The sequence below is a fragment of the Oryza glaberrima genome, chromosome 4 (assembly GCF_000147395.1).
Source record: "Oryza glaberrima chromosome 4, OglaRS2, whole genome shotgun sequence".
Classification (NCBI taxonomy): Eukaryota; Viridiplantae; Streptophyta; class Magnoliopsida; order Poales; family Poaceae; genus Oryza; species Oryza glaberrima.
Window position 1 is genome coordinate 28,688,546 of NC_068329.1, and position 23,844 is coordinate 28,712,389.

The following is a 23,844-nucleotide window of genomic DNA, read 5'->3' on the forward strand; positions in this document are numbered from 1 at the left end:
AGAACTCCAGATGCACCACTCACATAAGCAACAGCGAAGTCAAAAGATATGCATTCTTATGTCGACACGAAGCGTGTATCGATCAACTCTGTAGCTAGCAAAGATACAGTATACATATATACTCTTTAGTATAAAGAAGATACGTGCAATGGATTATAGCTTTTTCCTTTAACAAATGGGTTAAAGGCAATGAACTTCCGTCTCCTTCTTGAGGTCTGAATTCTTATAGCATCCCTTCTGAGTAGACTTACGTGCTTGACTGAAGTGTATCGACCAGCTATCAGCTTGGCACATAGTGCAAAGGCGTTTCGGTGCTCTGTAAAACACGACTAAATTATCTGAAAGTCTGAAAGAGAGATAGTGGCAAGCACGTTTTTCATACTTCGCCAGGGAATGGTTATCTGAAATCGGTACGGTGTATTATATTGCTGTAAGTTGCCGGGGTGAAGTAAAGTTCTTCAGATCAGATACAAGGCACTGAACATATGATGTTTCTTCCATGTTGATCAAACTGTTTTAAGCATCTGAATTTCACTGGCTAGGAGTTTACATGCAAATTTTGAACAAAATGTACAGGTATGCATTGGGTAAGAGACATATCAACACTATACTGCCCTTTCAACTTTCAGGTTTAGGAATATGAATGGATTGCTCATGCCGGCCGTATGGAATATTTTTTTCCTTGCAAAAAGAGGTACAAAAGCATTTTCTAAAGAAAAAATAGAGGTGAAAAAAAAATAATGAGCAAAAGCACAAGCATTGGGGATCATCTCTGGCTAGCCTGTTTATTGTTCACCTAGTTCAGAAGATGTCATGCATGACTTAATCTAATGTTGAGCAACTTTGAGAGTATCGAGGAATCGTCCCATGGTACAAACCAATAGTCGGGTTCCATTATATTCTATTATCTCCTTAACCCCTGCACTTTCCCTACACAAAGATCATATCAAGTGGAAGTAAAGGCATCACTATCCATCAGCTCAAGCCACTGGATTTTTAACCTTTCAACCATTTCAAACGTATATTTTACAAATAGAACCTATCAAATTTATTGCAGATATAAACCCTAACTCCACGCCAAGGCCTAATGTGTCAGTGCCAAGGAAGTTGGAGCTGACCCCTTGCCACCCGTGGCAGCCCAGCCATGACGGCGCCTGGTGTGGCAGGAGGTACCATGGATATTAGCGTCGATACGTTATATCTTAGTGTCAATTACTTTGGCACCAATCCTTGGTAGGATTAAATGTAAGAAGTTACAAGTCTTCGATTTGATATAGGTACAACATAGTAAAATTATCGAGCTAACAAAAAAACTAAGTATTTATAAGTAAATTCTAATGTTTAGGACTTACATGGACCGTCGAGGTCAACGCTTGGAAACATCGGCCGCCAATGCAGATGCTCCAGGTGCTTGGGTCTCGATGCCATGGTGTCTGGTTCTAACACATTAGATCTCGACACCAATTGGCGCGAGTTAAGGATCCGTATTTGCAATAAGTTTTCGTGATGGTCTATTTGTAAAATATGTTATCTAAAGGGTCCAAAGTATAAAAAAAATCCACGTTTAAGCCACATCTACTCATCTAGAAATACTCAATGACGCAAAAAGCAAATTAGATCAATCCTTATTTTGAGACCCAAATACTATTTTTTAACCACTAACTTTGTAATTGAATATCTTATCACCATGCGCCTGCCCAGCCCCTCATTCCACATGAATCTTCTGATCCTTAGAGAAAAAAATGAATTTGTTCATGCACTGCTCACGTGAGAGTCTTGGTCATACACCACTAATTCCTTCTGCTCACTTGGTAAATTAAAAAGTTGAAACGGAATGCCTCATGCATGGAGACCCAACCTCTCCTTTTCGTCTGCCTTTAGTAGTGGTCTAGCAACTTTAGTTGTTTTTTCCTTGGTTCCGAGCGAGAGCGAGTTAGCTAACGTCACAAGCTAAGCTACTGATCAAGATTATTATTGCACGCTTGCCCCCCTAAGTTCCTAACACTAACTCATGCTAGCTAAAGAAGTAAGATTTGCTGTGATCGGGAGATGCTACCGGACAAGTGATTTGTTTCTTGGTTAGCTTATAATTTTGGCGATTTCTGATACTACATCCGGGATGGATCCACGAAGGGTTAACTAGAGATTCTGAAAAAACTATACAAAACTATAACACCTCTTTTAATGGACGTATGACAAAATTTTAGTGAGGCTCTATGGGGGCTCCTATGGTTGCAACACCAGTAATTGGGGCTCGAGACCTCAGAGCCCTATGGTGGATCCGCCAACATCCATTTGCAGATATTTAGCAATATTTTTTTTTACTGTTTTCACTTTGACCATTAATATTTTTAAACTACAATGTCTCTATTAAGATCTTTATTTTTTTTATCCGACGTTGGTTAGTTCAAACATCAAATAAAAAATAGAGGGAGTATTTAATATGATTTCAAACCGTCATTTCATCCCGTGGACAAATATAACTTTCGGTCATAATACACTAGCAAAAACAATAAAAAGTTGTACTACTAGATTCCAAAACCACTTTGCAAATTAATTCAAGGAACAAGAATTTTTTTTCCCATGAGTAACCAATCCCTGTAACTTTTGTTAGAGCAAGTTTAATAGTATAGCCAACTACTAGTTCCAATTTATCTATAGCCAATCTAGCAACTCATTCATACAATAGTTACATACTACACTATTAATACATGGTTCATCTGTCATATACACACCGTGTCTTGGAGTCCGTACTACAGCTGGCTATAAATCTGTAACCCGCTAATTTTCTCTCACCTTATTTATCTTCTTAAAATATGTTTGCAGCTGACTTATAACCTGCTATTGTACCTGCTCTCAGACGGTTGACCTTTTTCTTGTTTGTGAATCGTGAGGCAGATGGTGGAGAGATCTGCCGTTTACTTTGATCCCAAGGTCAAAACACACACACAAGCTTGGCCCACCACTCCACCACCTGGGTGGTAGCCAGTGTTCGTCTCGGCCCAGAATCGATGCAGCCAGCAAGTGCAATGCAAGCTCCCCCACAATTATTGCTCCGATACTCCAATCGCCATCTGCGAAATGCTGTCGCTGTTCCTGCCTACGAGCGAGAGAGAGAATCTCATCTCGATGCTGAACAAGTAATTTTCCCGGTTCCGAATCCGTTCAATCATCAAGGAAAAATGTCCGGAATTCCAGGTAAGTAATTTTCTCTAATTTCTTATCCTGATCAGATTTATAGTGAGATTCAGGGGAATAGAGATCTGCTGGCTTTTTCATCGGAAAATTTCGCTGAATTGCGTTCGCGAAAAAAAAATTCGCTGAATTTCGTACAGCGGATGATGAGGATTGAAAAGGTTGGGTGCTGCAAAAGCGAGAGGGGGTGGGGAAAGAAGGGCGCAAGACCAATCAAGCCAAAAGGAAGGCAATGCCACGAAGGAATCGGCTAGGGTTAGCCATCCGCAGCCACAGCCGAGGGGTTAGCGGGTTTAGCCCTAGCCCACCATGACTGTTGCGGCGCATTTCCTCTCCTCCTCGCCGAGGGGAAGAAAAAACCGCATCGCGACGGCGACATCGGGGGGGCCTCTTTAATAATGCTTCCATCAGCGAGCATGGCCATGGCCATGGCCACGACCTTGATCTTGAGGTTTGGGGGTTTGCGAATTTGCAACATTAACAATAACGCATCATTGCTGCCCCTGCCTGATTACCACACTAATTAATTTCTCTTATAGTGCTTTATCTTATCTCTTCTTCTAACTTTAGGTTAGCCGGGGTCGAAAGGTTCTTCTTCTTTTGCGCCTTTATGGCAAAGGGGAATTCTTCGTCGTCACGCACCAAGCGTTACGCAATTCGCAAAAGAGGAGGTGCCCCACTGCACTCATACTTCTATTATATATTCCTCGGTGTTTTATTTAATTTGTGTTAGTTCAGAGTATTATATGTGTGGTGTAATTTCTTGCTGCTTTTGGGAAAGATATGGATCATGGACAATGATTGCCAAATAGTGTAACGACTTAGACCTAGTAGTTAGTTGTCAGACACTGTTATGCGAAAATCGATTGTTTCTTTGAGGTGTATACTTTGATATTGACTGAATTTCATGGTACTTCACCTCCATGTTTACTTGTGTAAGTTCTTGCTAGGCGTGTCTACTTACTTGTGTTGAGAAATGAAATAGCTAGATGCTTAGCATGATCTGTTCCTCTTGAGAACAGAAACCCTCAAGATCATATAGCTAATTAAAGAAACATGATATGGGCACACCACCAAAAAAGCAACCAGGAAGGAAGACAAGTAGCATAGGATGAGGGAAAAAAAAGAAAGGTGTAAAGGGGGCATCTTTTTGGGAAGGTTGAGGAGGTTTAGTGATCAAGGAGGGATACCCCAGAAATGGGAAGTTCCACCGAGCAGCCAAGTTGCTGAATCTAGTGATGTCCCCTAATTGCATCATGGAATCTAACATGAGCCCCATTATAGGGTCATCGTATTACCTCGCTCTTAATAAAATTGGTTGGATGATCTTTTCGGCTGCCTAGCTAACAATCTGAATATTAGTTAAATCCTGCTTGCCTTCATGAGGCAACAGGGGCACTCTAGCAATAGGATTAAGTCCTGATAAGTTCAGTTTACTTGTGTGGTATTTGTACTGTGCCTGTAATAACTGGAGTACTAACTAGTAGTGTTTACAACTTTATTATGTCCCCTTGGGTGAAAAACTAAATCTCTTAACTATGCTCAGTTATGGCATATGAGTTAGTGTTGCCTTGTCTGACGAGACTTCCTTTTCTGAAACCAAATCTCCTTGCATGCAGCTTTCTGCCTAATCAGTATTTGACAGTGGATGTGGTGTATCTAACCATCTTTGCTTGGCGGTTTCGTAATAAAAATGTATGTGGAAACTGCTTCCTGGCATGCTTTTGTAGGGCACTGTCAATCACCTGGGTTATCTGAAACTATCGATTTTTGCTAGTGTGTCGATCTATCGAAGTAACCAAGGCTGTGCCTCAGACTTAAAAGCGTGCTACTTTTTTACACCTGAAAGTTACCATCTTTCTTCTCTGTCAGAATCATGTGCAGACTTTTTCTGGCTCTACTAGTTAGGTGGTGAGGGATGTGTGTATGTATTCCTGTGTGCAAGCAACTTCTCACATATCCAACTAGTTTACGAAAAGAATAATTAGTGCATCCTAAGCATGAGGCCCAGGTGATAATATTAGATACTAAAAGCTCTTTATACTTGGCTTCTTCTTTTGAAGGGAGGGCAGCTGTGGCTCTTTATATAACCCTGCATCACTTCTTCTGGCTAACTGGTGTCCTTTGGAGCTGAGCTACATAGCACATCCGTGGAGTCTCTTGTGCTAAGCAATTTACCGTTCCAGTGCTCTACTTTGTAGGCCATCCATATTAGACGGAAGAACTTTATCAGGTACTAAGTTTCTCTGGATATTTGATTCACTGATTCTGTTTTTATTATGTGTGTCATCTTGGTGAAGAACAAGTTAAGTCCTACTCTTTGGCTTTCACTATATGTGCTGTTGTGCTAGAATTAATGATAACTTGCATTTCTATAGGGTTTATTACCTGATTGACAAAGAAAAAACATCAAACCACAGCTTGCCTTTCATATCTTGTTTATCTTTTCATTCCTAGTAGAGAGGAAGTAGGAAAATATGTTTCCTGTTAACCTAACCAGCAGAGTCATCAGGTGGGATTTTCTCCTTTGGTGATGACTCGTTTAGTGAAAGAAGGACATGATTTTTCTTGGGGACTCTGAAAAATTTTAGCTTCTGAATAAGTGGGCTATCTGATAATTCTTTAGTTCTTCCAAGACATCATAGCTAAGGGTTTTTGATTTTGTCTCGTCATGTCTATCGTTGTTTCTTTTCTTATTTGAATGGGACTGCAAAGTGCTGGAGTGGTACTAAAACTGATCATATTCGCTTCTCCAGTAAGTCTGGAATAGCACTCGTAAACCATATGTTCATTATAATCTTTACACTGTTGGAATAAAGTTCCTTGAGCGAAAACTTTTTATTTCCCTGAGAACATATCTTTCTTAGAGTATTTTCTAAGACCATATCTTCTTCCATGTTCATGCGACACTGGACACTCTAGAGCAACTGCATAACTTTCAGTATTGTTTATGAATTATGCAGCTAATATTCCCACTCTGGCACATGAATTTATGCAGTATTATTATTGGAGGAGACCAATTCAAGAATGATATAATGGAGCTTTACCCTGGCTATCTTGAAGACCATTTTAACATCCACAAGCTTAGGTGTGTATTCCTATAACCGAATTCCTTATTATTTCTGAATTTTCTCTATTTAATATTTAGCAAATGGAAAATGACAATTAGAATTGCTGCATTTTTACGTTGAAGTTGAACAAGCTGTCAAACGAAAGAGAGTTAGCACCTATGATGCCATTTACGCATTCTAGTATTGCAATTTGCATTAGATTTTCATTAGTTGTGGCACAACATGATGTAAACCAAATAGATATTTATTACAGCAAGTGGACTAGTGCTGTGGTGCAGCGAAAGTGAGATCATGTCAGCTAGGACAGACAAAGGTGAAGCCTACAATAATAATACGCTGGCTACCAGATTTCAGAATCACCAATTAAGATAGAAGTGCGACATCAACTGATACCTTGTGCTAATTCTCTGAAAGTATAACATAGATGCTCTGCTTTGTTCTCTTGTTTAGACAACCACATCCACCCATTTGGAACAAATCAAAAGGTTTCCTCATAGCCCGTAGGTTACTGCGAATTTACACTGCACATAGCTGTTTCTAAATAGGGCACGGCAATAGCCGTGAACTCTGCGTCTTGCACATAGCTGTTTCTAAATAGGGCACGGCAATAGCCATGAACTATGCGTCAGATCCTTGTTGTAGAGGATCCTGATAGTTGACTCCTCAACGGAAAAATAAAAGACGAGGTCCTAATTTGGCAAAATAGTGCAGGGGCACTAGAGAAAAAAAAGGCATTTTGCATCATCTCCAACCCAGTTTAGGGCAAAGGAGAGGCTACTGCTCGGCCCTCCCCAAGTGATGTTGCGGGTCTGAAGAAAGTGGTGAGCGATGACCAATGCATCACCATTCACCACTAACTAACCAATCAAAGTTTCAGAAGAAAAAGAAAAAAAGATTAGCCAATCTAGCATTCCTTTTTTCTTCCTTGACATCATCTGTCTTTTCATGTTCCCCAGCAGTGCACTGTGCACTACTGTCTACAGCAAACACAGTTTCCTTAAATTCCTCTAAAAAAAATGTTACATAGTTATTTCAGGCTTCAGTCTAACCAGAAACTTGAGCTTATTTCTGTGCCATTAGAGATTAGAGCCAATCCCTCCAAATTGGTTAGAATAAACATATAGGTAGTAAATACATATATGATGCCCATATATGCGGGAGTGAATGCGACAAAATGAGGCGACCATTATACAGCAATGCACACTGCTATTCCTGATAAGTTGGGACATACACATAGTGGGGTTTGAGCTATCCACGGTGGTCGGAGGTGTTGCAGGGTGAGCAGACAAAACGAAGCCCACCGGTTTTGCATTTTCGTGGGCGCTGGATAGGCCAACCTCACTCGCTTTTAGCGCAAAAGCAAAGTGGAGCCGCCAATAATTGAGCGACACATTACCAAGGTCCCTCCAGTGTGCTGGCCCGGCAAATCCCCCGCTACGTGTGGGAGTGAGTGAGCTTCTTCTCCTGCTGCTGCTGCTTTGCCCGTTCGTGCAGCACGTAACATCATCCTCACAAAGACAAAGATGGGTTCCATGGACGATGGATCATGATCGATTGATCATAGATGCTGCGTCATCATGCTTTCTGTGCTTGGGATTAGATCACCAGAATCTTAGTTACAATTACAGACATCCCATGGAGTTCAGTTCAGGTTCACTGGTTCAGGACTTGGTTGACATCGAAGGCACAGGATTGACTATACTTCATCCGTTTCACAATGTAAGTCATTGTAGCATTTACCACATTTATAATGATATTAATGAATCTAGAATGATATATATGTCTAGATTCATTAACATCAATATGAATATGGAAAATGCTATAATGACTTACACTATGAAACAGAAGGAATAGCTTAGTAGTAGTATATGAGGATGATGATTGAGACACTGACAGCCGACCCCACAAAAAAAGAGTGGGACCCACGAAGCAAATCTGAGTCACTGAGCAGAAGCAGCAGCTACCAGGTGGCAACTTGTCCGTGGAGCAGCAAGGGAAGCGAGCGAGTCACTCTCAGCGTCACGCACCGCGCCTTTGCAAAAGCTGAAGCTCGCAGCGGCAGCGCCGCCACCACTCGCACTCTGCTTTGCTTCCTTCGTCACACTGCCGGCACTGCACTGCCTGGGAGGCTGGGATTCCAGATTCCAGGTTCCACTCGAACTCAAGCAAGCATCCAGCCACTCGCGGGCAGGCACACGCAGTCCAGGCTGCTAGCTAGTACTCAGATTCTTCTCGTCTCTACTAGGACTAGGCACAGGTTCCCGCATCATTTCTAACAATCTAGCTGCAACTAGCTTGAAGCTGGCAACTGATTCGTACTCCCTCCGTCTCAAAAAAAAAACTAAACCTAGAAGAGAATGTGACATTTTCTAGTATAACGAATCTGGATAAATGGCTGTCCAGATTTATTGTACTAAGAAATGTTAGATGTCACATCCTTGCCTAGGTTAAGTTTTTTTGGGATAGAGGGAGTATTAATTATCCCTCTGATCACAGCCTCTTTGTAGTGAGAGAGACTGTTACTGTTACTGTTGGGCTGAAGATGACTGTGCTACTGATCGGACCTGGGCTGTTGAGTTAGTGATCATTCTGACAATTAGACTCGTACACATGATAAGAATTTTTTTTTCTTCCCTGATGGAAGTGCGCTCGCAAAGTGAACGTCATCTCAGCCTTCAGATCAAGCTTGATTCATCATCATTTGTTGCGCATGTTGTCAGCCTCTGCATGCCACTTTGGCAAAGTGCTCTAATCCCCAGTGAAAATGGCGCCTTTTGATCCCCCAAGCTTTTGTGGAGATGCATGCGGCCGCACTTGGGGAGAGCATATTTGCCTTTGCATACAGCTAGCTATCTCTAACCTTTGTGCTGTGCTGAGCACATTCCATTTCCCAGTTTAAAAGAATCACCTTTTTTTTCTTCTTCCTTTCCTCCCTAGCTTGTTGCAGCTGCTGCTCCAAGTAGTGTGCGGCGATCCTTAGTTTTTTGCACTTAGGGAGGGTGCACTTTGCTGATCCTCTTTTACTTGGTTCAGTATCAGCAGCGCCTCTCCTCCGGAGTACATGACCTCGGCGTCGACGCAGTTCGCGGCACCGGTCAGAATGGGGGCGTACGACCGGCCTCCGCCAGTTGGCATGTGGAGTCACGAGCAGTTCAAGGTTGACAACGGCCAGGCCACGAGTGCATCCACGATCATGGAGGCAGAGATGAAATTTGAGAATAGGGTGAGGAACACATCCGCTTTGATTTAATTTTGTTTCCTCTAGTATTTTGAGTAGCTATGAGCTGTGGCTTCTACTAATTGCCTGTTGAATGATCGGGTGTTTAATACTCATTTTGATGAGATTTGCAGCTAGAAGAAATTCCCCAAGTAGTTCTGGAGGAAGGGAGAAATGTTGATCAGGAGGCAAGCAAGCCGCCAGACAAGGTGAGCATCACACAGTACAATCCAACCATCTCTGCTCTGCTCCATTATATGAAACCGTGTAATTATTACTCTTTTCCATTTCTTAAAAGATGCAGTAGAGAAATTCCCAAAACTCACAGTCCATTTCATATGTTAAATTCAGTTTGGTCTTGCGAGATAAAATAATTTTCTGCTTATTTATTCAGGTCCTCAGAAGACTTGCACAAAACAGAGAGGCTGCACGGAAAAGCCGCCTGCGGAAAAAGGTAAAATGACAAGTACTTAACTACTAACATGCTGTCACCATGCTAGATTGTAGCTTTCCCATTTTTGAAAAACAAAATCCTCATTATCGGCATGATTATGGTGTTCCATAGGCTTATATCCAACAGCTGGAGACAAGCCGGTTGAAACTAGCGCAGTTAGAGCAAGAGCTTCAACGGGCCAGGCAGCAGGTACACGGATAACAATTTGTTGTGCAGCCACTTCAGCTTACACTTGTATCACTGACTCCATTGCAAATTTGCAACTGCTCTGATGCAGGCTGTGTATGCAAATGGGAGCCTTCGAGAACCAAATCTTGGATTTACAGGACCGATCGATCCAGGTTAGGTTTTTTGTTGTGCCGCTCTTTCTGATCACAATGTTCAGCACAGATTTAACATTTTTGTTCATTCTAATTACCAGCTTATGTGGTTTCATCATATTACGTACATGCAGGTGCCTTAGGTTTTGAGATTAAGTACAGCCATTGGGTGGACGAGCAGAATCGCAACACTGGTGAGCTGAGGAATGCGCTGCTGCAGGGGCAGACGACGGACCAGGACCTGGAGCTCAAGTTGCTCGTCGAGGCTGGGCTCGACAACTACAACCGCCTCTTCGAGATGAAAGAGGAAGCCGCCAACTCCGACGTGTTCTACATCATGTCGGGCATGTGGAAGACCCCCACCGAGCGGTTCTTCCTGTGGATCGGTGGGTTCCGGCCATCGGAGGTTCTCAAGGTAGCTAATCGATCTGCACTGCACACATGTACTCCAGAGCTTCAAAACCACTAGTGCCAGTTGATTTTTTTTACATGACATGATGGCAACTCTCTCTCTCTCTCTCTCTCGTTGTTTCTTCTGCTATCAGAATTTGAGACCGCAGCTGGAGCCTCTGACGGACAAGCAGGTCGTGGAAGTGGGCGGCCTGCAGCAAACGTCGATGCAGGTCGAGGACGCCCTCTCGCAGGGCATGGACAAGCTGAAGCAGACGATCGCGGACTCCCTGACGGCGGCCGACCCGTTCGACTCCCCCGAGGCCTACATGGTGCACATGGCCAACGCCGTGGAGCAGCTCAGATCCCTCGTCCAGTTCGTTACCCAGGTAACCAAACCAAACCAAAACCAACCGCCAAAAACTCCGATCGCCTCATTGTCTCATTCATCATGGCATCTGGGACTTGTGTGTGCAGGCAGATCATCTCCGGCAGCAGACGCTGCAGGAGATGCACAGGATCCTGACGACGCGGCAGGCGGCGAGGGGGCTCCTCGCGCTGGGGGACTACTTCCAGCGCTTCCGAGCGCTGAGCTCGCTATGGGCAGCTCGCCCGCGCGATTCAGGGATAAGCTAAACACCGTAATATGGTCACGGTAGAAGCTACAGATATCAGTAGCAATTCGTCGTGTTAGTTCGCTACTTCAGTGTCAGGTCAATGGCCAGTGAAGGATGAAGAGATCTTTCTACCTGTGCTTCGTCGAAGAAGAACAACTCGTGATCGACTTTCTGCAGCGCCGCTGCAACTGCAATCCAAGGAATGGTGTATGTTAGCCTGCTGAGATGAAGAAATAACCAAAATTAACTTTGGTCTTTCTGATGTGGGCACAAGAGAAGATGTAATATAATATGTAAATATATACATGTTTTGGGTATCATTGCCAGAGGCCTCTACAGCTGGTTTTATAGACATGTGATGTAATTATCTGTAACTAGTGTTGCTCGGTTCCTCCTCCCTAGTACGGCAGACATAGGTGACATACTGCCATTGTATTGTATGGGAGAACAAATTAGTTCACTTGAGAACTAGAAAAACATGCAGTGATGTTTTGCTGAAGTTGAAGTAGTTTCTGCCACCACAAAACTTACCTTGAGATTTGGTCTCTGCTAACATGGCTAACCGTATTACGTAGCATGGCTTACTAGTGCGTGGGTGAACACATGGCGTCCTGCGCAAGTGCTCCAAGAGATTTATATTAATACTGGTAAAGTGAGAAAAAGAGAGAGGATGGTAAAAGTAGCTAAACAATTGAGATGATGATAAACTATGGTACAATTGAGGTGATGATAAACTATGGTACATGTTAGTTCTAATATTATCTTTTTAGATAGTTTGTATATACCCCTCCCGTCTTAAAATATAAGCATTTTAGCTATGATTTCGGACAAACAGTTGTTTAGATTCATTGCTAAAAGTATTTATATTTTGAGACTAAGGGAGTAGTACATAGAAGAAAATATAAAAAATGAAAAGGAGACTTTCATACTTATAGGATAATATAAGGAAATAGAAAAAATAAAAATAAGGGTTTCACACTTATAGGTAATACAAGGAAATATAGAAAATGAAAAGGAAATTTTTGAAAGAGTAAAGTCCATCACCGGTCTCTAAACTTGTACCGCTATGTCATCCCGGTCTCTAAACTCGCAAATCGACTGTTCATGTCCTCAAACTTGTTCGATTGTGTCATCCCAGTCCCTAAACTTGCAGATCACTCGTTTAGGTCCTCCAACTTGTTCAGTTGTGTCACCTCGGTCCTAAACAGGACGGTCTAAAAATTTTATATTAAAAAATAATTCATACTTTTTTCATGTGAACTCTAATGAAGACAAACTTTATATCAAAATTGTAGCCTTTTTTATTTTAAGTCATTTTTTGTCCCAAAATGTAATTTAAAATTTAAAATTTCAAAATCTTTAAGTCATTTTTTGTCCTAAAATGTAATTTTAAATTTTAAATTTCAAAATCTATAAACATGCAACAATATTTTGGGACCCTAAACAGTTTTAATTCAAAAACTTTTCAACTACAAAGTTGTAGGTCACATCGAGGGCTACAATTTTGATATAAAGTTTGTCTTCATTAGAGTTCACATGAAAAATTTATGAATTATTTTTAAATATAAAGTCTTTAGACCGTCCTATTTGACCAAGATGATATTCAAATCCAAGTTTAGGGACCGGGGTGACACAACTGAACAAGTTGGAGGATCTAAACGAGTGATCCACAAGTTTAGAGACCAGGATGACACAGTTGAACAAGTTTGAGGATCTGAACGGTCGATTTAAGAGTTTAGGGACCGGGATGACACAGCGGTTCAAGTTTAGGGACCGGTGATGGACTTTACTCTTTTTGAAACTTCTAGGGTAATGCGATGAAGGAAATGTAGAAAACTTTAGAAACGCAGGGAACATAGAAATATAGAAAATGGAAAGAAATTTTGAAACTTATAGGGTATATGATTTTGAAACTTCTAGGGTAATACGATGAAGGAAATGTAGAAAACTTTAGAAACGCAGGGAACATAGAAATATAGCAAATGGAAAAGAAACTTTGAAACTTATAGGGTATATGATTTTGAAACTTATAGGGTAATACGATGAAGAAAATGTAGAAAACTTTAGAAACGCAGGGAACATAGAAATATAGCAAATGGAAAAGAAACTCTGAAACTTATAGGGTATACGATTTTGAAACTTATAGCGTAATACGATGAAGGAAATGTAGAAAACTTTAGAAACGCAGGGAACATAGAAATATAGAAAATGGAAAAGAAATTTTGAAACTTACACGAGGAAGGAAATATAGAAAATTTTAGAAACGCAGGGAACATATAGAAAAAAAAATAAAAAAGGAGATCCGCTTGGATCGGGATATTGAACCCGACGTGAATCGAACACGCAACCTTCTGATCTGGAGTCAGACGCGCTACCATTGCGCCACGGATCCAATGGTGATATGGTTCAAAACAATTTTCAAAATATGCTTTAGGTCCTCCGATTAACGCAAACCAATACTAGGCAACAACCTTTGCTAATTGATTAGCTCGGGCCTACGTGAGTTCGTTGGTTCGTCACGGTCGATGGAACCAGCTCCCCAACTCACCTAGGAATAGATTAGGAAAAGCGAAACTTCAGTCCACCGAATGGTCCGAAATCCTGGCCCTACAACGTCACACTTGTAGTCACCCCCCACTTCCTCCGCAGAAGCCAGCGCGAGACCAGACGGCAGAAGACTGCCGCAGAATTTGCCGCCCGGCCGCGCGCAGCGGGCAGGCAGCGGCGCACAGGCAGCTGGTCTCGTCTGCGTCTCACGCTGATCTCATGCCGTGACGAGCTGACTAGAGCTGAGCTACACGACAGGCGGAGCTCTCATGCGTCGGCAGTGAGTACTCCAACTCACCAACTGTAGCACTAGCTCGCATCACGTACTCGCACGATGCAGTACGTAGAAAGAATAAATGACCTACTTCATTCATGGCAACAGCATATGCTCCCGCTCCCCCGCACTCCACACCGCCCCACCGCCCGATCCGCTCGATCACGAACCGCCTGTCTGCACGACGCATACGCATGCATGCGCGCGCAGTGTCACCGTTCCGTCGGTCCCGCAGGTGTGCGATTCGAACTCCCGCGCGCTGCGCCCCCCACCGCCATGCGCCGTGCCCGCGGATAAACTAGCGAGGGGTCGCGCACGTCGCGGCGCCGTACGCGCGCGTGTATCTGGTTTGCTGGGCGAGTGGGCGCGCACTGGTCCCGTGCATGCAGAGCGAGCGGGCGCAGGCGAGGCGAACCCGATGGTGTTAATTAGTCTCGAGGCCTCGAGCTGCCGCTAGTCGCCTGCGAACCCGGCAGCGGCAGGGGGCATATGCAGGAGGCGGCCGGGCGCGTCACGCTCACGCAGGGGGCCCGTCATTGAATCCATGTGATCCGTGCCGGGGATCATGTGAAGCACAATCAAAGACGCGCGCTGCCGCCGCTGCGTCGCTCATCAATGGCTGCACACACATATACTCGATCGCGTTCGTTCGTGTGTATATATATGCGTGTGTTCTTGCGTCCTCCTCTGATTCCTTCGAGCCTTCAGCTTGCATGCCCTTTGTGCGTAGCTGTTCTAGCTAGCTCGATCTTCTGCTTGAGAAGCCGAGATGAGGAGGCACGCTACTCTTGCTGACGCCCGAGGTCACCACCGCATCCTTCTCATACTCGCAGTCGTCCTGCTTCTTGCTGCCACCGGCGATGGCATCAGATCGCCCCCCTGTAAGTTGAGATATCTAGTAGTATGCGACTCAGTGACTGTATGTTTATAAGCACAATTGGTTAATTTGCACTTACCGAATGTGCTTACTTGATATCTCCTAAATTAGTTTCCACAGATGATGTAGTAACACCGGTGCATGGTGCACAAGACGAAAAGATCAGCGCTACTGCGACACTTGTGATCTCACCACAGGTATATATGCATGTCGTCGATTGCCCATATCACCCATGTATATAAAAACTAACCAATATATTCATCTTCTCTTTGATCCATGTCTCGTGCATGCGCAGCAGGCCACAGCTGGGAACAACGTCGGCCGCGGCGTCCTGCAGGAGGAGGTGCGCGCGACGGGGTCGAGCCTGCCGGACTGCTCGCACGCGTGCGGCGCCTGCTCGCCGTGCAACCGCGTCATGGTGAGCTTCAAGTGCTCCATCGCGGAGCCGTGCCCGATGGTGTACCGCTGCATGTGCAAGGGCAAGTGCTACCCTGTGCCCTCCAGCTAGCTACCTCGATCAATCTCATGAGAGACACCAACGAGCAGTGTCGTGCCATGCATTTCAGCTGATACCTCGATCGCTTGCATGCAAAGCCGTGACGCTGGTGTTATTTACGAGCTAGCTAGGCTACGTGTTTGTAAATTAAGAGTCGTCGTCGTCGTCGTTAATTAGCTAGCTTAGCTAGTACTTATGTGTACTGCAGAAGTGCAGGGTTCATTAGCTAGAGAATTTTGGGATGTCAGGTCAGATTTTTTTTTTCTTTTTCAGTAGGAATGTATCGGAGACGCGCGCGCTCTAACAAAAGCTGTGTGCTTCTAGATTGATTTAGTAAGAGTTCCTTTTTCTTCTACGCATGTATTGCACGGATAAATCAGCTTTCGAAGGATTGTTCAGGTTAAATTATAAGCCTGCAATTTTATTTTACTTTCAATCAGCATCTCAATTTGTTCAAGGGTCACTTTCTTCGTACGAATTGAATTAGGGATTGAGATGCCACCCTCTTCCTATAAAATTGGAGATCGCCAAGTAAAAATGCATCGTGTTTTTTTTTCTTTTCCGGGTCAGCTGAAGAAGGATCGATCAAATTTCATTTTAGATAAGAAGCTTTGTGAATTTCGATAAGAAACTGTCAAGCTGAAAAGAATATCCTAGGTGGTTCATACCTTGAATCGTGGATAGACTCCATATGTATTTTTGGGACAGATGGTGTACGAACAAAAGCACAAGCTTCCAAAAAAAATTACACTCCTATAATTCCTTGCGCCCTTTGTTGTTGAATAATCTTTCAGCACATGCATGCATGTTGAAGACATGAAGAAACTGATCGACCAATCAGCTAAGCTTGACTCCGACTCCAGCGAAAGACAGTCCACAAAACTAAACTAACGCTCCAACATCTTTCGTTGAGCCCACCAAAAAACCAGTAACGCCCACGCTTGCCGGGATTGAGATACTCTCTGCTTTAAAAGACATCGTGCCTTTGTCACTGACAAGTGGGTCCATGATTCGTCGGACCCACATGTCAGTGACAGAGGCACCTACCTCTGCCTGCCGACGTGTACCACTCACAGACACGCAAAACAACAAGATTGTGAAACGTTTTGGTGGCCGCCACCGTGTGCGCGTAGCGAAAAAGAACGAAAATCCCCTTCCACTTCCGCTTTCCAGCCGCGCCGTTGCTGCCGTAAACCCTTCCTCTATCCCCCTCCCACTCCTCTCCAAACTCTGCGAACCCGAGCTCTCCTCGCTTCGTCTCCCTCCTCTCGCCGCGCCGCGCCGCCCGCCTCCTCCTCGTCGAGTCGAGTGGCCCTGATGCCCGCGTGCGCCGCCGCCGCCGCCTGCTGCTGCTCCGAGCGGTAGCCGCGTCGGAGTCGCCCAAGACGGCGCCCGGTGGCTTCGGGTGTGGGTGCGGTGGGCTAGCGGGAGGGGGAGGGGGAGGAGGGAGGGGAGGGGGGAGGCTGAGGCGGCTGGTGAGCTCCATAGCGATGGCCGCTCCGGCCCCGGCGCCGGCGCCCGCGCAGCTGCGGCGGTGCCCGTGCTCCGCGCCTCTCTGGGCCGCGCCGTCGCCCTTCCGCTGCCGCGGCGGCCGCCGCGGCCGCTCGCCGTTCATCGGAGGCGGAAGGTAGCTGTGTTCCTGTGTTGGTTGGTTGCTGATTTTGTGATTTGTTCGGTGAGTTTCGTGCGTATTGGATGCGTGGTTGAGTGTTGGTAGTGGTACTACTCATTCGATTCGAGGTTCACGCGCGATGGTTTGGATGCCGGTTTAGGTTCAGCCCAATGCTCCTGGTCGTTGTGCTGTTGATACTATTTGTTTTTCAAACCTTGTGCTGTGTTCTGGATTAATAATGAACTAATCCAGGGATGAGTGAGTAAGTATTCCTTGCTGTGAACGTCCTATGCCTTTTAGGAACTTGAACAATTGCACCTAGTAGTGTTTGGCTAAACTTTGCTACTTCCTGTCAAATGATAGTGTGTTCATAAAATGTTCATAGTAGTCAAATGGTTATTAAGCATGTGGCATTCTGGTTCCATCTCTCACATTAGGAATGTTCTTATTGTTAGGCAGGACTACTCGCATAGTAGCTCGGGCCTTGGAGTTACCGACAACAGTGCTTTCAAAATTGGAGTGTATACCAACTTCAATGTGCAAAGTAATGCACAAGAATGGGTTGAGGAGAGCAAGAGGATATCCTCGATCAAAACCAGGAATAACGTGGGAAACACTATTTATAAAGGTTCTACTCATCTACGAGCAGGAATTCTTCATCACGAACCTTTGGAAGATCACAAAAGTTCCAACTATTCTTCATTGTACAATGTAAGAGAAAGAATGACTCCTAATTCTCTTGCAAATAGGCATGCTAACATGGAGTTGGCAAAGCATAACACGAGGAATCAAGCTGCAAGTGCTGTGTCAGCACTGACCAGTGTTGTTAACGATGACATTAAACCACTCAACAGGTCTAGTGGCTCTGAACTGAAGACTCAATGGCAACCAGATTCTAAGATTGATGCTTCCGTTCTGAAGATCTCTAAAGTCGAGACAAGCCTGCAGTTTGATGACAAAGCTAGGGATGGTTATGATGGAGATGAACATGAATGCACAGCCAAGAATACAGTACAAGATTCTCCAGCTAAGGCACCCATGTCCAAGGAGTCTAAAGATGCGAGGAAGGCACTTGCTACTGTGTACGACAAAGTTCTGGTGGTTGACAATGTGAAGTCAGCTAGGAGTGTTGTTCAATTGCTTACTTCAAAGTACAAAAACTTTATTCATGCATGTGACACAGAGGTATGGAATGAAAACCCCTCATTGATTGATTTTTTTATGTCTGTATAAAGTGGCTAATTCGCATCACCTGTCATCGTATGATGTGTACTAACATTTTCAGTTAGGCACTAACTCTAAAAAGTTTACCTGTATCTACCTGTCTACCCGCTTTTCTGTGAGATGATCAACACATGGCTCCACAACCCCACATCCCATCTTTCATAGTTGAAATAGTACTACTTATGCTTCTCTTTGAGAAATCTAGTTCTGTTTAGTGCAAGTTTGTTTTGCTTTTTCTGCAAGTTTGCCAATCTTAGGTCTTAAGCTGTGAAGCATTGTGTTGCATGCCTGTTTGTTTTGCTGCTCTTACTCTTTGTTATGAGTGAATACAATATCAATGACAACTTAAGGGCAAAATAGGTCTCACAAATAATGAAATCGCAATGATGATCTCTTTTACCATCTTGATTCAATAGTTACCTGGCAATCAAATTATGTAAAATGTTCTGTATTTTGTGCCAATTGACTTCTTGTTAGTTTATTATAATTCAGGAGAGCACACTGTTATGCAGGTAGCTAATATTGATGTTAAACAAGAGACACCAGTTAGCCATGGAGAGGTCATTTGCTTTAGCATCTACTCTGGCAACTCTGATGCAGAAGCTGATTTTGGAAATGGAAAAACATGCATTTGGGTGGACGTGCTGGATGGTGGGCGAGATGTCCTCATGGAGTTTGCTCCATTTTTCGAGGATCCCTCAATCAGGAAGGTGTGGCTTTGTGTCCTTGTTTTTCTTATGTGGGAAGTAGCGAATCTACTATCTAGGGTTGTCTGCTTTCCCTTCTTTTGTGTTACTAATACAGACAAACAATATAAATGGAACTGTGAACTAGAATATTGTTTACAATACAGTGAAATGTTTATATTACACATTTAATGCAGACTTGCATGTTAATTTTCTACTACAGCTTAGGTTGATGCTATGTTTTTTTCTGAATCCCTGACTAAAGTTTTGATACTTCTTTGAACTTCTAGGAATTATAGGATTGCATCTCTACTACCGCTAGCATCTTTGCAAGTTTTCTAAACAGATGTCCTGATTTTCTCATGTAGGTTTGGCACAACTATAGTTTTGATAGCCATGTCATAGAGAACTATGGAATCAAAGTTGCTGGGTTTCATGCTGATACGATGCATCTTGCACGACTTTGGGACTCTTCAAGAAGAATGGATGGAGGATATTCACTTGAAGGACTTACAAATGATCACAGGGTCATGGGTGTTGTACCAAAGGAATTACAAAAGATTGGAAAGAGATCAATGAAAACCATCTTTGGTTGGAAAAAGATTAAAAAGGATGGATCTGCAGGGAAAATTATCTCTATGGAGCCTGTCGAAGTATTACAAAGGGATGACAGAGAAATGTGGATCTGTTATTCTTCATTAGATTCAATGAGTACCTTACGACTTTATGAAAGTTTGAAAAGCAAGCTGGAAAAAAAGCACTGGACTTTTGATGGTTGCCCTAGAGGTTCAATGTATGATTTCTACGAGGAGTATTGGCGTCCTTTTGGTGCCCTTCTTGTCAAGATGGAAACAGCTGGAATGCTAGTCGACCGTGGTTACCTTTCAGAAATTGAAAAGGTTGCTGTTGCACAGCGAAAACTAGCTGCGGATAAATTTCGGAAATGGGCATCTAAATATTGTCCTGATGCAAAATACATGAACGTGAACAGTGATACTCAGATTCGCCAACTGTTCTTTGGTGGTATAGAGAATAGGTACAACCCTCAGTCTGCTGCAGTCTCTTACTAAATACATGTTTTTGGTCCTTGTATACATAATTCTATGCATTCTTATCCAGGACATCCACTAGGTTAGATGGTAATTATGATAGCAAACTCTAAATATGTCTATATTGTAGAAGGTGACCTTGCTTAGCAAATCAACTTCATATATTGAGCTTGCATGAATAATTCCTTCTATTTTAAAATAAAACAGTACCCTGTGTTGTGTTTACTGAATGCAGAACAAAAAAAAAAAAAAAAGGGAGCAGATTTCAGTTTACCTACTATTCTAGAAAGTAGAAACTTTTGTAGTTCATATGTTTTGGGTCTTGGATTGTAACTAGGTATAATATGTGTTTCCATGTATCAATGAAACAAAAGAGTTAAATGGAACCTTCTGTCCTTTTCTTTTTTATCTCTTGTAGACATTTCTTGCACAGAAGTTTTGATGCTCTTAATATATGTGCAGATGCAAACCTGGTGAAACTTTGCCAAAGAGTAGAACTATTAAAGTACCAAATGATGGAAGCCTTATTGCAGAGGGCAAGAAAACTCCAAAGTATCGTACTATTGAACTTTTCAGCATTGTGGAAGATCTGAAAACTGATCTATTTACTGCAAGTGGCTGGCCTTCAGTAAGTGGAGATGCATTGAGAAGTTTGGCTGGTAAACTGCCAACTGATCTTGTTTACACAACAGATGATGTAGAGGATGATGACAGTGGTGATTCAGAAATTTCTGAGCATGATCTAAACGACACTGCCTCTTATGGAACTGCATATGAAGCATTTGGAGGAGGAAAGAAAGGAAAGGAAGCATGCCATGCCATTGCGGCTCTCTGTGAGATTTGTTCTATTGACTCGTTGATATCCAACTTTATTCTTCCCTTACAGGTGAGCAGTGAGCTGACCCCATCTGTAGCAGTTAGGCTTGAGTGGCTACCATCAACTACCATAACCTTAAGCTATATGTCCAGTTCTTAATGTTATTTATCTCCTATTACTTTTTGATAGGGGAATCATATATCATGTGACGAGGGGCGGATCCACTGTTCATTAAATATAAATACAGAAACAGGGCGTCTGTCAGCAAGAACACCAAATTTACAGGTGACTTTTCATTTATGTTTTTTTAAATAAATAAATAAATAAGGGTATTATGAAGCTGAGAAACTAATAGTTATCAAAGAATTTTCTTCCTAACTTCAATCATAATTCACTCTTGTATAAACAAATCAATGGGTTCATGTATGGATTTTAAAATCTGCTAATGCCAGGCTGTGGATTATTTTCACAGTCCAATATACGTGAATTGGGTCAACTTAGTGAAAACTAACCGAAATTTTGATCTGTCTAAAATGGTTATTAAAGCACTGGTCTACACATGTGCACCATGCGTGTTTTATTTGTTTGTGTGTCTTAACACGCATACATACTGTAACTGCTGAGAGCGAAGTACTGTGATGGTTTCTTAGACATTGATGCATTCATCAGTTAACATAATTTACTTAATGAATAAAATGAGACAAGCTAAGCTACCAGTGGTCATTGATCCATTTTTGCTACTAAGTCGATGAATGGGTGTACCAAATATTAATTTTGAAACTAAGGACAGATTTTTCAATGAATTTAATGTTAACGATGAATAATCTAATCTTTTTTTCTTGCATTATTTGACATTTTCTAGATGGGAATCGTTTGTTCTAAATGCTGTAAAATATGGACCAGTTTATTTAGGTGGTGTAGTAATCACCATATTGTATCATATTGTGAGTTGTGATATCATCGCCCAAATAATATGTTGAACTCTGGATCTAATTTCTGCATTGTAGAATCAACCTGCACTGGAAAAGGATCGGTATAAAATCCGTCAAGCTTTTGTTGCAGCTCCAGGGAACTCTCTCATCGTTGCTGATTATGGTCAGGTATGTTGTATGTTGGCTGATGCTCAACAAAGTTCCAGAATAATTTTGCACTAGCACAAGTGAATAAAGGGTTTTTTTTTTTCTGTTTAGCTGGAGCTCAGGATCTTGGCACATCTTGCTAGTTGTAAAAGCATGTTAGATGCTTTCAAAGCTGGTGGTGACTTCCATTCCAGGACAGCTATGAACATGTACCAGCATATCCGTGATGCTGTTGAAGAAAAGAAAGTACTTCTTGAATGGCATCCTCAACCTGGCCAAGAGAAACCTCCTGTGCCCTTGTTGAAGGTACCACAGCTCCAATAGTATTTTTAAGAGTCATGTATTTATGCAGAATCAAATAAAGTTATATGTTCTATTTGTGATTTAGGATGCCTTTGGCGCTGAGAGGCGGAAAGCTAAAATGCTTAATTTCTCCATTGCATATGGAAAAACACCTGTTGGGCTTGCTCGAGATTGGAAGGTATGAACTTGTTATGAACATACCTGATTCTTTACTAGCTTAAGTACGCACTTCACTTGTTACCCGCTTTGACTGACCATCTGGGAACCATAAACAGCTTGCACAGACCATTAGTCATACTTGTTATATTTACTGTTGAAGCATTGTACAACTGCTCTCCTATTAATGTAAAAAGATGCAGTCCCCTGTACTTTCCGTCGCTGTTTTCAAAGATCACTGCACATCTATAATTTCTTCCCTTGGCAGGTCTCTGTCAAGGAAGCAAAGGATACCCTGAAACTCTGGTACAGGGATAGAAAAGAGGTTTTAGCTTGGCAAATGAAACAAAAAGAATTAGCGCAGGAGAAGTGTGAAGTTTACACTTTGCTCGGGCGGTCGCGCCGCTTTCCTAACATGGCTCATGCAACTTCTGGTCAAAGGGGTCACATTGAGCGAGCTGCTATCAATGCACCAGTACAGGTCATTACCGTCTATGACAACTCAAAAGTTGTGCTTGGTAGTGTCTCTTCTATGCTGAAATTGTAGTGTTTTGTAACTTCACAGGGCAGCGCAGCAGATGTTGCTATGTGTGCTATGCTCGAGATAGATCGGAATGCTCGTCTTAAGGAACTCGGTTGGAGGCTTCTCTTGCAGGTACAAAACAATTGGGCATGATTAATGGCTAGATGCTGGTAGCCTTTAGTTGTGGATCTTAATTGTTTCTTGATAGGTTCGCAGTATTATCTGGTTTCCCTCTATCCGTTAGGTGTAACACCATGCAGAACTGATAGCTCCGTCTTTCAGGTGCACGATGAAGTGATACTGGAAGGGCCTACGGAATCTGCCGATCTGGCCAAGTCGATTGTGGTTGAATGCATGTCCAAGCCCTTCTACGGCACCAACATCTTGAATGTTGAACTGGCTGTTGATGCCAAGTGTGCGCAGAATTGGTATGCAGCCAAGTAGGTTGCCATATCGTCTCTTCCCCAATTAACTCCAAAGGCTGCATAGTTGCATCTCGGGAGTGCTTCAAACTCAACGATGAAATATGTTCTCAGCTGGTATGAGCTGCCAGAACAGAGGTTTGCCCTGGTGTCCGGGAGGCATGCATAACCATTCGGCTAACCAGGGCAATGAGCAGTCTGCAGCGAAGGCACTGTACAATGTAGGTTGAATAGCTTGACTTCCACATTCTTCCAAGTAGGAATGTCATTTTTGTGTCACGTGTAGTAATCTGGAGACTGGACTCTTGGAGGGAAGTAGGAAAAACTAGGCATGCGTTGTTTATAAGATTTGTTTAGCATGCTGATGTAGTATTAGGTTAGCTGACCAATTCTGCTTATGTCTGACTCTGCTACTACACACCGCAGCTTGTTTGATGAACGTTCCTCAACCTGTTACTCTCTACATTATTTGGACATATTGTGGTTAGCTGAATGAATACCTGAATATAGCCAGG

The 23,844-nt window shown here is 43.0% G+C and overlaps 3 protein-coding genes and 1 non-coding gene across 11 annotated transcripts; 3 read left to right on the plus strand and 1 right to left on the minus strand.

Annotated features, from left to right (window-relative positions):
- Positions 1-2,996: 2,996 nt before the first annotated feature.
- On the plus strand, positions 2,997-11,763 carry LOC127771114 (transcription factor TGAL6). 5 transcript variants are annotated; one of them, XM_052296941.1, is made up of 13 exons: positions 2,997-3,198; positions 3,336-3,646; positions 3,766-3,866; positions 5,259-5,428; positions 6,194-6,283; positions 9,300-9,489; positions 9,618-9,692; positions 9,878-9,937; positions 10,049-10,126; positions 10,215-10,278; positions 10,392-10,672; positions 10,803-11,036; positions 11,125-11,763. In XM_052296941.1, the coding sequence occupies exons 5-13, from the start codon at positions 6,231-6,233 to the stop codon at positions 11,281-11,283; spliced, it is 1,194 nt and encodes a 397-aa protein (XP_052152901.1). In that variant the 5' UTR covers positions 2,997-3,198; positions 3,336-3,646; positions 3,766-3,866; positions 5,259-5,428; positions 6,194-6,230; the 3' UTR covers positions 11,284-11,763. The 5 variants fall into 5 exon arrangements, with proteins under 5 accessions (XP_052152901.1, XP_052152902.1, XP_052152903.1 ...); XM_052296942.1 differs by having other exon boundaries at positions 3,336-3,866; XM_052296943.1 differs by lacking the exon at positions 3,336-3,646.
- A 1,821-nt stretch (positions 11,764-13,584) lies between these two features.
- Positions 13,585-13,656, minus strand: TRNAW-CCA (transfer RNA tryptophan (anticodon CCA)). Its single transcript has one exon. It is a non-coding gene; the product is annotated as a tRNA-Trp (tRNA).
- A 1,135-nt stretch (positions 13,657-14,791) lies between these two features.
- On the plus strand, positions 14,792-15,848 carry LOC127771947 (protein EPIDERMAL PATTERNING FACTOR 2-like). 4 transcript variants are annotated; one of them, XM_052297902.1, is made up of 3 exons: positions 14,792-14,966; positions 15,074-15,159; positions 15,258-15,848. In XM_052297902.1, the coding sequence occupies exons 1-3, from the start codon at positions 14,855-14,857 to the stop codon at positions 15,468-15,470; spliced, it is 411 nt and encodes a 136-aa protein (XP_052153862.1). In that variant the 5' UTR covers positions 14,792-14,854; the 3' UTR covers positions 15,471-15,848. The 4 variants fall into 4 exon arrangements, with proteins under 4 accessions (XP_052153862.1, XP_052153863.1, XP_052153864.1 ...); XM_052297903.1 differs by having other exon boundaries at positions 15,261-15,848; XM_052297904.1 differs by having other exon boundaries at positions 15,083-15,159.
- A 1,085-nt stretch (positions 15,849-16,933) lies between these two features.
- On the plus strand, positions 16,934-23,805 carry LOC127770462 (DNA polymerase I A, chloroplastic-like). The gene is made up of 12 exons (XM_052296188.1): positions 16,934-17,085; positions 17,526-18,255; positions 18,807-19,004; positions 19,349-20,016; positions 20,492-20,915; positions 21,036-21,131; positions 21,854-21,946; positions 22,037-22,231; positions 22,314-22,406; positions 22,653-22,865; positions 22,950-23,039; positions 23,190-23,805. Exons 1-12 carry the CDS (start codon positions 16,949-16,951, stop codon positions 23,349-23,351), a joined length of 3,099 nt encoding a protein of 1,032 aa, XP_052152148.1. The 5' UTR covers positions 16,934-16,948; the 3' UTR covers positions 23,352-23,805.
- The last annotated feature ends 39 nt before the right edge of the window (positions 23,806-23,844 follow it).